Here is a 14,587-nt window from a genome sequence, read left to right as displayed (position 1 = left end):
GATAAGAACGGACCCAGATCGCATCTTGCTGAGAGCCTCGATTTCCCCGAAGACGTCCTCAATGTGTTGAACAAAGAACATGGGCTTGGAGGTGGCGAACGTCCCCCCATCTGTTCGAGAACAGACCAAATAGCGGGGGAAGTACTTCGCCCCAAGCCGGCGGGCCTGTCCCTCCTCCCATGGAGTGGCCAAGGGGGAAAGGGCAGGAGAACCAGAACTAGAAACGGTACCTTTTCTTTTGGAAGACTCGGCCGCAGAGCGACCTGATACGTGCTGACGTTTCATGTGCGAAACATCCGCCCCGATACCACCCACTCCGACCAGGGGCTCTCCCCACGGGCGCCACCCAGCCACAGCAAGGGCCACCTGGCAGGATGACCATTGCCGGGAGTCCTGATGCCCCAAGGAGACGGGCATCTACTCCTTGGCCAACGTGGGGAGGGTGCAGCTCAGGTATCGGCAGTACGATCCCTGTGTTGTCAGGGGGCTACAACCTAGAGGGTACATGACGACCCCACCACAACGGGCTGGCTACCGTGCTGGATTTCTGGTGCCATGGAAAGTCCATCATGATCGCTGGTGCAGATGGAGAGGCACTATGGGCGTAACGTGGACAACCCATCAGGCGTTTAGGCCCAATTTGAGGAATAATGGGTATGGTGACAACGCCGGTGCAATGCTGAGTGCCAAGGTCTTAGTGCACTTAGGACCAGTGGTACACCATGTAAGGTGTCCTTCCCCAAAAGGCTCGTACTTCTGTAGAATTTTGAAAAATGGAGGTCAAACCCCAAGGGGGACCATCACATTAAGGCCAAAACATTTGAGACTCCTTTTAGTCGCCTCTTACGACAGGCAGGAATACCGCGGGCCTATTCTAAGCCCCGAACCCGCAGGGGGGATTTACTCTTCTCTGAACAATAGAAACTTTCTGTGAATAAGTAGAGCTTCCCCAGAAAATGACTCCATATGACACTACAGTGTGAAAAACAATCTTCGTTACAAACATGCCCCAATGTAATGTTGTTAACATGAAAGTAGATGAGATTTACCTCTTAACAGTCTGTCATACATGTAGTTCCCAATGCAGTTCGCAGTGAAGAAGGATACTCGAGTCTCAGTAACTATTTAAATTGTGTTTCATTATCATTATGTTGGCCGGCTTTATGATATGTGTAACTGAATGAAGCTGATGTTTCTAATGTTGGACGAAAGAGAATTAACAGGAAACCAGTTGAAGACTTTTGGACAGGATGTTATTGCTGTCTATAGTCAAAACATTTTCCACCAATATGTTAATGTCACCAGCAAACATGACAAATTTATATTATTAGTAACTGGTAGAAGGCAGATCATTAATATAAATGTGGAATAATAAGAGTTCAATGAGAGTATCCTTAGGGACTCTGTGGTGAATAACTCATCAGTCAGACACAACAGTTACACACACTTTGCTGTCCACAGCTTCCAGCAATACACTTAGCTTCCTGTTGGTGATGTTGCTCACCTATTGGACACCTGATGTCATATTGAAAGATCTTCTCTAATAGTAATTTCTGATTAACACAGTCAACTGCTTTTGTCAAATCACAAGAAATGACCCAACACTATCACCCACAAACAAATGTAAAGATTGTGAAATTTAAAACTTGTTGAGTGACTGTAGAAAGATATAAGGCGACTTAGACAAAATTTTCAATTGGTGTGGTGAATGGCAACTAGCTCCAAATGTGGAAAAATGTAAGTTTTTGCAGATGGGTATGAAGAACAAACCTGTAATGTGCAGATACACTATTACTAGTGTCCTGTTTGATACAGTCAAGTCATTTAAATATCCTGGGTGTAACATTGCAAAGTGGTATGAAATGGAACGAACATGTGAGAACTGCGGTAGGGAAGGCGAATCGTCAACTTCAGTTTATTTGGAGAATTTTAGGAAAGTGTGGTTCACATGTAAAGGAGACCACATTTAGGACACTGCTGTGACCAATTCTTGAGTACTGTTCAAGTGTTTTGGATCCATACCAGGTCGGATTGAAGGAAGACATTGAAGCAATTCAGAGGCGGGCTGCTAGGTTTGTTACCAGCAGGTTCAAACAACACGTAAGGGTCACGGAGATGCTTCGAGAACTCAAATGGGAATTCCTGGAGGGAACGCAACAATCATTTTGAGGAACACTATTTAGAAAATTTGAGAGAACCAGCATCTGAAGCTGAATGATTCTACTGTTGCCAACATACACTGAACGTGACGACCACAAAGATAAGATACGAGAAATTAGGGCTCATACACAAGCATACAGACAGTCGTTTTTCCCTCGCTCTGTTTGCAAGTGGAACAGGGGAGTGAATGAGTAGTACATGGTGCCCTCTGCCTCACACCATATGGTGGCTTGCGGAGTATCTATGTGGATGTAGACGTAGATGTATGATACACGTTAAACTTTTTTTTAATTTGCTGTTCTGGAACAATTATAGAGTTATTGCTTTATTTCATTTTTTTACTTTATTTATTTATTTATTTTTACACATTATCTTGATGCCAATGGCTGTCCCTGGCTTCAGAACACATTATTTGCCAGGCACCACGTACTTTTTTCCAAAAAAGTGATAGAATTTCATCACTGAACACGTTAAATTTTGTGTTGACATCTGGCTCTGTATGAATAGGCTCCCAGTCAACTTGGAGAAAGTATTTAAATTTAAAACTGCTGGAAATTATCCCAGAAAAGGAAGGGGGAAAGAGGGACACCAGTAAGTAAGAGGAGGGGATCTGCATCTACAAGAGGGGGGACAGGGGTATCCAAGAGGAGGACAGACAAGAGCACGCAAGAATGGATACCCGCAAGAGGTGGAGGGGCTACTCGAGAGAGGGGGAGGAGGTACCCATGACAGGGGGTCGGATTACCCATGAGTGATGTACGCATGAAGGAGGTACACATGAGGGGAGTTCTCAGTATTCATGAGTGGTGTAACGACAGTTGAGGCAATGATAGTTGGGGGTACTCACAACAGTTCGGAGGGGGGGGGGGGCGCTTACCCACGAAAGATTGGGGGGGGGGGGGGGGGTCCGATAACAGGGTTAGTAGGGGTACCTATGACAGGGCTGGTGGGGGTACCTATGACAGGGTTGGTGGGGGCGTATCCACTACAGGGTGGAGGGGTACTCATGAAGGGCAGAAGGGGGCTAAAACAATGGAGGCAGTGTGTGTGTACCCCTGTGGTTGGGGGGTGGAGGGGAGGGGAGGCATCAACCATGGGGAAGGACGGGGGACACAGACCACAGAGAAGAGAGTAGACTATGTGGAGGGGGAACTGATGACAGAGGAGGGGTACAGACATGTCAGAGTATATTTTCCTCCTAATTCTTCTTCTGTAGTAATGATTGAGTAAAACCAAGAATTACATAAAACATGTGCAATATTAAAATTACACAAGATCCTGAAGTGACTATGTACTGCTCATGACAACCAGGAGATAAAACTCTGGTAAATAGTACTAGTCTATTGTAGTAATTATTGTAACTGAAGTTCAAGATTAACAAATGGCACATCATACCCAAAGGCAAAGTCATTTCTTGTGCACTCATGCCCTGCCGTTGCCACACTTCAGCAGGAATCCAACGTGACCGTCCAGTACTAATTGTTGAAATCGTGGAACGCGTCTGGCTACGCTCCAGCTGTCCACTCAATTCAGCCTGCATTGGTCGAACACTGGCCACAGGTTTTGGCACAGTACCCCCTGTGGCCTCAGTCCGGATTGCTCTGCCACAGGTAGTAAAGAAAAAGAACATTACAACACTTTTAACCAGTTACATTACACTATATAACAAACAAAAATTAAGTTATCATTGTCTTTTAAGCTATGATATCCATAAAATCATAAATAGGCAGAATATTGTTGCAACGTCTCTGAATGTTAGCAGTAAATCTCAGAAAAAATTGTGTATAGGTCCCGAAGTTGATGTGAGCAAGATCCACAGACAGCAGGTTATCCTAATCACATTTAAACCTTAATTTTTAAATAGAAATAGAGAAAATTACATAATTTTCTTCAGCAGAAAGTGTATTTTTTCAGCAGGTATGCAGTGTCTTAATTACTTATCTACACATTTCCTTTTGAAAATACTGACACCTGGTTTTAAATGTTCAGAAATGTTTAATTGTGCACTTCGCCAAATTTAAAATGTAGTACCCAATGACAATATCAATGAATCATGACTGGAATCTGTCAACTTGTGATGGGTAGGGTAGTAGGAAAATGCAGTTAGTCTACAAAGGAGATTTCGTTACAAAATACTAGTGCCGCTCATTCTAGGATCTAGGATTTTTAAAGGGACCAAACTACGTGGTCATCGGTCCCTTGTTCCGTTGAACCAAGTCCATGGTATCAAACAGAAAACAAACAGTACACACCACAGGAGTTCTAGTACTAGGGTAGAAAGCACAGGGAGACAGAGGACAGGAACTATAACTTAAACCGAAGAATAAAAACCGGTGTCAGTAGAAAACGTAAAACCAAGTTAGCCGTGGAGGCATTGTCTCCTAAAATCGAAGGAAGGGAGTCAGGGAGATTAAAATTCTGTCTCAGAGCGGCTAGATGTGGACAGTCCACCAAAAGGTGGACCACTGTCAAACGGGAACCGCAGCGACAACATGGCGGGGCCTCACGCCAGAGAAGATAGCCATGCGTCAGCCAAGTGTGGCTGATGCAAAGGCGGCATAGGACCACAGAGTCCATGCGAGAAGCCCGCAGAGAAGACTTCCCCTCAATTGTGCACTCCTTGATGGCGTGGAGTTTATTGGGCGTAACTAAGTTGCGCCATTCAGCATCCCAAATACCGAGAACTTTGTGGCATAACACTGATCAGAGGTCAGGTTCGGGTATCCCAATCTCCAGAAGTGGCTTACGGCTGGCCTGTTTGGCCAGCCTGTCAACGAGCTCATTTCCCAGAATTCCAACATGCCCTGGGGTCCATACAAAGACCACTGAATGACCAGATCGTTCGAGGGCATAAACCGACCCCTGGATAGTTGCTACCAGAGGATGGCGTGGGTAGCACTGATCAATGACCTGTAAACCACTCAACGAATCACTGCAGACCAGGCAGGACACACCGGGGCAGGAACGAGTATGCTCAAGGGCCCGAGAGATGGCCACCAGCTCGGTAGTGAAGACACTGCAGCCATCTGGCAAGGAGCGCCGTTCGATATGCACCGAATGAGCATACACAAAGCCTGCACAACCATCAACCAACAAGCCATCGGTATAGACAGAACCCCAGGACACGCCAAGGATTGAAAGGAAGTGACTGCGGAGTGCTTCAGGAGGAATGGAGTCTTTATGGAAATGCAATAGATCCAGAAATAGTTTCGGCCGAGGCATACACCATGGAGGCGAATGTTTATGGAACCACACAGGATGCTGTCAACGAAAGGATTCGAGTTCAGACAATAGGGAATGGACACATACAGAGATCGTTATCCATGACTGAGGTCGCCGTTCCAGGAGATGAAACATTGTGTTCGGGAACAAATGACGGTAATTCGGATGCTGAGGCGAGTTATGGATGTGTGCTGCATAATTGGTGAGCAGTTGGCAGCACCTGATGTGCAATGGAGGGACTCCAGCCTCCACTAGACACTGGACTCGTTCGAAAAGCGTCCATTGCTAGAAGAACCCTGCAGTGGTGCACAGGATCAAGCAACTTCAATGCTGACGGCGCTGATGAGCCATACACTACACTCCCAGAGTCAAGTCGTGACTGAACATGGGTTTTGTAGAGCCGCAGCAACGTTGAGGGATCTGCCCTCCAAGTGGGGTTGCTCAGGCAGCGGAGGGCGCTAAGACGCCGCCAGCACTTTCGCTTAAGTTGACGAATGTGGACGAGGCATATTAGCCGGGCATCAAAAACTAGTCCTAAAAATCAATATGTTTCGACTACACATCAAGAAAAAGTGCAGGGTCAGGGTGGACTGTCCATCACTGACAGAAGTCGGCAGAGAAGTGAAACCCATGGGCAAGAGACTATAACTGTGCAGTCTGAATGGCTCCCTGTAGTCGGCATTCAGCAAAACCAATGGTTGATGAACTGAAGTAAATGCAGAAATCATCAGCATATAAGGAGGGTGACACTGACGGCCCTACAGCTGCTGCTAGGACATTTCTAGTGACTAAAAACAGTGGAATGCTCAATACAGAGCCTTGCGGGACCCCATTCGCTTGGATATGGAAGGAGCTAAAGGGGCCTCCGACTTGAACATAGAAGGTAGGGAGGGAGAGAAAGTTCCGTATAAAAATCGGGAGTGATGTGGTGGTGCCAGGTCGTGTCGTACACCTCGGTGGAAATCACTCTGGGATGGAGCCAGAAGGCCCCGAGACTCCAGGAGCCAACACAACCTCCGGCTCACCATTCGTTTGAGTAATTTGCAGAGAATGTTGGTGCGGCTAATGGGGCGGTAGCCGTCCAACGCTGCAGGGTTCTTCCCAAGTTTCAACACTGGGACAATGATGCTGTCTTGCCAGTTGGACAGGAATACTCCCCCGCCCCAGATGCGATTCAAGATGGATAGATTCTGACGCAGTGAGGCCACAAACAGATGTTTGAGAAATTGGGAATGAATTCGGTCAGGGCCTGGAAGTGTGTCAGGGCAATGGGCAAGGGCACTGAGGAATTCCCACTCAGTGAAAGGAGCATTGTATGGCTCAAGGGGGCGTGATGTAAAAGACAAAGGCTGTTGTTCTGCCAGCTCTTTCAAGGAACTAAAAGCCGGTTGATAGTTTGCAGATGCAGAACTCCGAGCAAAATGCTCGGCAATTTCACCTGAGTCGGTGCAAAACTGCCCCATTTACTGAAATCCCAGGCACCTCCAGTGGGGTCAGGTAATCATAAAGGTGGCGAATCCGAGTCCACACCTGGGAGGCAGGGGGACGAGAACCAATGGAGGAAATGTATCTTTCCCAGCACTCTTGCTTCTGTCTTTGTATCAGATGGCGGGCACAGGCAAGGAGCCACTTAAAAAGAATGAGAGTCTTGAATGATGGACGCCGCTTATGTCATTGGAGGGCCCGCCTGTGGTCTTTGATGGTCTCAGCGATTTCTGGCAACCACCAAGGCACCGTTTTACATCGGGGGCACCCAGAAGAAAGAGGAAGGAAGAGGAACAGCGCGTTCTGCAGCTGATACGATCGACGCAGTGACTCGCTCGACCATCACATTAATAGCACCATGTATGGGAGTGACAGCAGATGTGAAAGCCAGCCAATTGGCCATCGCGGCAGACGTCCAGTAGTGTGACGCTGGGGTAGTGATAGGAAGATCGGAAAGTGGTCACTACCACACTAGTCGTCATGAACCCTCCTGGGCTGCAAAGTGATAGGTCAATGGCTGAATAAATGCTATGAACCACACCGAAGTGTGTGGGGGTCTCCTGTATTTAAGAGGCAGAGGTCGAGCTGAGAGAGAAGATTCTCGACATCTCTACCCAGGCCAGTAATCACGGCACCACCCCACAAAGGGTTCTGGGCATTGAATTCCCCCAAAAGTAGGAATGGTGGGGGGAGCTGGGAGATCATAACAGCCAATTCGTGAAGAGGGACTTCACCATCCGGAGGAAGATAGACATCGCAGACGGTAATAACCAAGGTCGTCCTTATCCTCACAGCAACAGCCTCTAGAGCTGTATGAAGAGGCACTGATTCATAATATACAGAGGCAAGGACATACAGACATACGCCACCTGACACGCTGTTACAGTCAGTCCGGTTTTTATAAAAACCCCGATAGCCATGAAGGGCAGGGGTCCGCATTGCTGGGAACCAGGTTTCCAGGGCAATACAGACAGCAGGTATTGAGCTTAGAATCTGTCTTAGTTCGGCCAAATGGTGGAAAAAACCGCTGCAATTCCAATGGAGGATAATGCTTTCTGTGATCTGTGAAGGCATGAAGGAATGTAGAAAGCAGGTTACTGCCTAAGGTCAGCTGCTGCCACCAGTGGAGGGCTAACAGGTAGGAGCATTGCTTCAGAGGCATCGGAGAGAGCTAGGTCCTCGGGGGACTCTAGAAGCTCCACCTCGTCCTCAGACACAGAGCTTGTAGGTAGCGGTGCTGTGAGTCTATTTGGTTTTGATTCCTCGCGCTGTTCCTTGGGTTGCCCTAGCTGGGAGGGCTTCTTTGATTCAGTCTCAGGAACTGAAGAGGACCGCGTAGCCCTATGACCAGCGACCTGTGGCTCTTTCAGTCACTGGCGGGTGTCTGCTGTGCCACTGGTAGGAACCTGGGAAGGGAGTGACCCAAAGGACCCCTTCCTAGTGAGAGAAGTCGAAGATGACTTACGCTTCTCTGGCTTAGAAGTGGGGACTGATGTCCCCAATGACTGGCAGGGTGCGCGCGCGCACACACACACACACACACACACACACACACACACACACACACACAAACAAACAAACAACAACAACATCAACAACTGTGTGAACTAGCCTGGCAATCAGCGTGAGAAAGGGATACAGAGAGGTCATTTTACTGGAAATTGAGGTCAGGAGGATTTGGAAACTGAAGGATGTATTAATGGGACAGTTTTCACATGGGAAATTTGGAAAATTTCATTTTAGGGACAAGGAAAGGGATCAGATAACACGTATTGAGAGGCAGCCATTTTTAACATGATGACACAAATTTATTACAGTAAATAATTCCACAGAAGTCATGCACATGCAGTAATAACAGTCAAAAAAACATTTGCTACCTATTCTATGGGCAGAAACATATACGAAACAAATATCTTCAAATTACAAGACACTGACAATCAAAACACACATACAAATGTACTTCCATGTATAATATGTGAACTGCTTCATTTGGCAGCTGTAATATGATGTGATTCTGGAATCATAAAACACCAATGCACACTGTGCACAGAGAGTAATAAACAAGAAAAAGTAAATATTACAAACTGCACACCTTTGTGACAGCTATATAATAATAAATAATAATAATAATAATAATAAATATTAGCAACAGATACAATACCTTATTTGGAGACCTGTTTGTAAATTTGTTGAGCTGCTACCACCAGATCCTTGGTAATATGAGTACTGAGGTCTGCTATAATTTATGTTGGCCTGTTTTTCTAATTCATAGCTTCGCTTTGCCAATCGCTTTTCAGCCTGGGAAAGTTTCTTCTCCTTTCGATCAACCAACAGTGATTCATGCTGGAAAGGCTCCTATAATGAGAAGAGGTAACAATTGTTGTAGTTGTTTAGACTAAAGTTTTACTTTGTTGCTCGTATTCCCATAATTTCTCATTTTACTGAATGTAAGGGAGATTGAAACTACATTACAAATCCACTGGTTCTCCATTATATTCTCCTAGAGATAATTCCAATAGTTTTGGCCTACATTTATCTTTCATATAATTAAGACAGTCCCCATCTGCATTTTGTGTATTAAATGCAACAGTAAATGGGTTTAACATCTCGTTTTCTGCATGTCTCAGTATGTGCTAGTTGGTGAGACACTTTATGACTGGATGCAACTCTCTACCATTATGCCATCATCAGCTGATTTAAGAGCAGTGAATTTTGCCACCAAACTGCATTTTTTTAAATATTTGTATGTAAAGAGAAATGAGAGAACAAGCCTGCCATTCACATAAATTGTTCACCTGTAAGAGGCATGATGTCAACAATCTTTAATTCAGTCTACAGATACTATGGATGAAATCACATTTCATCATACGTACTCCCTCATTCAAGTTACAGTGACTTACTGTGCACATTATCTACAGTATACACAAGCAGGCAACCAGTAAGACAGATATAAATTTGGCCAACATTTGGGCATTACTTTTGAGACAGCTGATCTGTAAAACTTCACCAAATACTTTAAAAAACTAGGTGTCATATTCATATTTTGTTTTGAAGACTAGTTTTTGCTGAGTACTATGATCCACAACGCTGTCATCAGGAATATCATAAAATTTTGTTTTAGGTTTCTATCACCCTGTTCACTGATGCTCTGGATGTGCCATAAACTCTAAAACACATTGCAACTGTTATCGCATAATTTTTCCAGTTTGTAAATCTGGCAGAGGTATTGCTTTCTATGATTTATTATTGAGGACACTTTCCTGACAAAGACTCGTAACAAGGACAACCTCTGCTCTTTCCTCACAACCTCAACAGCTATTCCCAAATTTGCTTCACCTGGTCCTTTTCTCATCTCAACAAGCCATCTTCCTAGATATCATACACTACCTCTGAAATGGCTCCATAAATACTGCTGTTTCCATCAAGCACACCCACCACAAACACCACCTCTACTTTGATGGCTGTCACCAGTTCCATGTCAAAAACACTCTCACAGTCTCGCCACGCATGGATGTGGCATCTGCAGTAGAAAGCAGGAGTAGTTGAATTATACCAATAACCTTACCAGAGGTTTTACTAACAGGCAGTATCCCATCCAACTCATCCATAAATCGATCTCCCGTGCCACCTGCTCCTCTGACACCAGTAAGCCCATTAACCAGCAATCGGCCAACACTCCTCTGATCACCCATTATAACCCTGGGCTTGTAAAGTTCAACCACATCCTTCACCTGGTCTTCGACTACCTTTCATCGCACCGTGAGATGAGACGTATCCTACCCAAAATCCTGCCCACAGTCTCAAAGTAGTGTTTCACCATCCAACCAACCTACAGAATATCATTGTGTATCCCTAAACCTGTTTAGCTCCCAATCCTGCAACCTATGGGTTATTCTTTTGTGGTTCACAATGGTGAGAGACCTGCCCCACACAGCTACCCACCACTTCCTACCACAGTCCAGTCATCTACATTTCCTAACCTATAAAAGGGAGGCCATGAATGAAAGCAGTCATGCTATACAGGATGTTTCAAATATACATTTACAAACTTTGAGGGCATGTTCCTTACATCACAACAAGAAAAAAAGTACACATAAATATAGGTCTGAAAATCCTCTTTTTTCGAGTTATGAATGAAAGCTGATGTTCAGTGGCTTGCCAGTTACAACCCGTTTGAGTCATTGTATCCTGCATGGTGTTGTGTTGCCAGGAAGGTTTGTTTACATTTGCCATTCATCTGTGCATGTATGTAATGCCAACAGAACAGAGCACAAAAAATATTTGCACACTACCAGAATATACAGGGTGGTCAGAAACAGTCTGAAAAGCTTGTAAGGGTGTTGGGGGGTAGATTGTGCTGAGAAAAAATTGTTAAGAAAATAATTCAATACGTTGCACCATTTGAAGTTAGCCAATCAGGCCATTGTGCATGCATATTCAGATGGCCTGCCAGACACAATTAGTGCCAGTTGTTTTCATAGAGTAGATGATAGCAAACGAGACAGCTCAGCCTTTGGCTTGGGTTCAATCCTTACTACCATCCCATGTCCAATTGCTGTATTGCTCTCTCGTTAAGTTTTAGGAAACCGAACAAAGAATTTGTTTTGTGACAACGACTGGTGGGCTACCAGAATTTGCATGCACAACAGTCTGACCAGCTAACTTGAATGCTAATTAACTTGGAAAAGTACAATGTATGAATTTTTTTCTTAACAATTATTTATTAGCACAACCTACCCTGCAACACCTTTACAAGCTTTTCAGACTGTTTCTGACTATCCTGTACATCATTATATCAAATCTTAAGTAAAATACACCAACACTCAAAGGGAAATGGTAGAGTCTACTGAGGGCTCAAGTCAAGAGGTTAGTTACAACAAAATTAACACATTATCATTAAAGATATATCTCATTTTTATCAAATACACTTTTCTGTACAGTCCTCCCAGTACATTCATTAATCTTTTTGGCACCAAAAGTATCTATAAAATACAAATTAAGAAAGGTATGGAAGTGAGAGCCCAATAAAGCTAGAAACGCAACTGCAATTAAAGCGTAACTTACCTTCGACAGTACGTTGCTATGTTTGTCCAAAATTTTTTGCATCACTACATCAATATATTTGTCCTTCTCTTTACTAAAATCTTTTACATCTCCATCTTGTTCATTATCCCAGCACAAGTTAGTCACTTCTTTAATTGATAAATGGGCATCGGGATTACATTCATCAACTACACGATCTGCCATACCTTGTTTGTTTATCTGGCGATCGTATATTTTTTTCTCAAGACAGTTATCCATAACAAGACGATAAACAAAACATGGCTTCTTTTGCCCATATCTGGAACAAAAATTTATATACAGTGGACATAACCACATTTACTGTGCACCAAACAACTGAAATATCGAACACTAAAATTCTCCCATTAATCCTCTGTAACATGATTTGTCACATTTTTACATACCTTTGGGGTACTGAATTACTACAGACATGAATTTTCTTACCAACAACAAAACAGATGTTTTTATTATTTAGTCTAAGGAATGGTCCATAAAATAAACTTTGAAGCTGCAACTTTACCAAACAAATATGTTGAATAGAGAAATGCAAAAATATTTTCTTCAGAAGAGTCCAGTACTGAACTTCCAGACAGAGCCTTTGATACTTAGAGAAAAAGGAGGAAGATTATGATTTAACCCACTGCAGGTGACAAAATCATTAGAGAGTGCATGTGAGTCCAGAAAGGAAAGATGGGCAAGGAAATTGGCCATGCCCTTTTCAAAGGACCAATCCTATCATTTTGTCTTCTTAAGTTTTGGGAATCAACGGAAAACCTAAATAATCAGAATGGCCACATGGGAATCTGAACCCCACTCTCCCAAATATGAGTCACATGGGCTCATCATTGCACCACCTTGCTCATCTTCATATTTGTTATGTACTATAAAAATGTATGAGACATGATTTCTTGAGACAGTTCTCAGCTGTTTGTTTCCTTTTTTCGTTTTTACCCCCTTATTAATGTTTGATGTTCTATGAACATCAAGGTTTTGTACTCTGCATTATGAAATAATGATTATCAGCACCAGCAGTAGTCAATTATCATTCAATGCTGGATACCAGCCTATTCTATACTTCTCCATACATGACCATCTTCCATCCAATTTTGCACTGGTTGCTCCTTTACGCTGTCAGCCCATGTTTCATTAGGTCATCCTCTATGTCTTTTCTCACCATGAGAAATCTAACACAGAATCTCTTTAGTCCGTCTCCCATCATTTCATCTCACTGTATGTCCAGCTCATTTTCTCTTCCGTTTCATAACAGTCATTATCGCTTCCTCAACTTCTTTCTTTTCCCCTGTTCATTTGTCTGCTTTTCTGTCCCTTCTTGTCATGCCCAAAATGCATCTTCCCAATACTTGTTGGAAAATCCTCAATTTCTGAATAGTTAAAGTATTTGCTGTCATGTTTCTCTTTCATATGTTAGTACTGACTGTGTAACACACTGGGAATTTACTTCCATATACAGCACCACATTTCCCAAAATGAACTCAGTCATTTTTACATTACTGCTTATTTCTTTAAGTGTCCATACTCATATCTTCTAGTTGTCTTACATACAAAAATTCAACTGTTTCTGTAACTTGATCATTAATATGTTTGAAATGTCTCACAGTTATAAACAGTAAAATGGAGAGTGAAACAATTTAAATGTTTGCCTATGTCCCCTATGTTAGCATGAAACATTTCAATAGACTTTTCTTTGGTTTCTGTCCCACTGTCCAAAAGATTTATCTTTGGTGTACTAATTGTTTACATTTCAATGTTTCTAATGATATTTGTGGGTCTAAAATTACAGTCTGTAACAAACATGTTTGAAGTCCACACTTTTTTTTTTTAGTAACAATGAAAAGAGGGCTGTGTTTAACTTACATCTACTACTTAATGACACAAAGGTTTGATGTACAGGCACATTTGTATTCTTAGGTCACAAATGGTCTGCAACCCTACCATGTTGTCTTAAACCCAACATAATTACCAAAATGTCAAAACATCAAGGTTCATAAAGAACCATTAATGGTAACTCCATTCAAATTTGAGGTCTGTCTCAACAAAACAAACAATATTGATCTCATGGAAAAATTTAGGTTGCTTATATCAAGCACATCGCCAAGCACAGGCTGAGTGACTAAAAACTATGAATGACTGTGTAGTAACACTGTTCACGTTTACGTCGCACTTCACTTAGTGTAGACCAGGACTGTGTCCTAGGCATGCCCGATGTTAACTGACTGGGCCCGGCCCGTGCTGCCGGAGTTGTTGTTGTTGTCATGCCGGCAGAGGTCGCGTCCGAATTCTCGTGTGCCCTCTGGTGGACGGGACTCTACTTGCGGCAATTACCGTCCGTGACGCGCCGTGCCAATGTGCGCCTCACGCGATCTTTCTGGTGGCTACTACAGACTGTAATACCGTAAACACTCTGATCTAAGCCACACTTTTTTTCCAGTTTTTGGGATCCATAAAACTGCCTGCAGCTTAGAATTGTGTGCAGAGGCTAAAGAAATTTTGAAAAATGGTGCTAGGAACTACAACAACTAACTTTCGGGATGGAATATAAGCAGCGCTACTACACAGCCATGCTTTGCAGGCATGAAGATAAATACTGGCACCGAACCTTCTGTGCTAGTAAAAAGAAGGGGAGGCAGTAGAAGTAGTA

General features: G+C 43.5%; 1 protein-coding gene across 1 annotated transcript in view; it reads right to left on the bottom strand.

Moving 5' to 3' along the window:
- Positions 1-14,587, bottom strand: part of LOC124555975 — a 502,540-nt gene that overhangs the window by 60,201 nt on the left and 427,752 nt on the right. The window contains exons 19-21 of the mRNA XM_047130021.1: positions 11,932-12,208; positions 9,029-9,222; positions 3,556-3,761 (exon numbers count right to left, since the gene is read on the bottom strand). Of these exons, the coding sequence (XP_046985977.1) occupies positions 3,556-3,761; positions 9,029-9,222; positions 11,932-12,208 (677 nt within the window). The remainder of the gene's footprint in view (positions 1-3,555; positions 3,762-9,028; positions 9,223-11,931; positions 12,209-14,587) is intronic.

This window comes from Schistocerca americana, chromosome X, assembly GCF_021461395.2.
Source record: "Schistocerca americana isolate TAMUIC-IGC-003095 chromosome X, iqSchAmer2.1, whole genome shotgun sequence".
NCBI lineage: Eukaryota > Metazoa > Arthropoda > Insecta > Orthoptera > Acrididae > Schistocerca > Schistocerca americana.
Note: the sequence above shows the minus strand (reverse complement) of the source record. Positions and strands in the feature narration are given on the sequence as shown.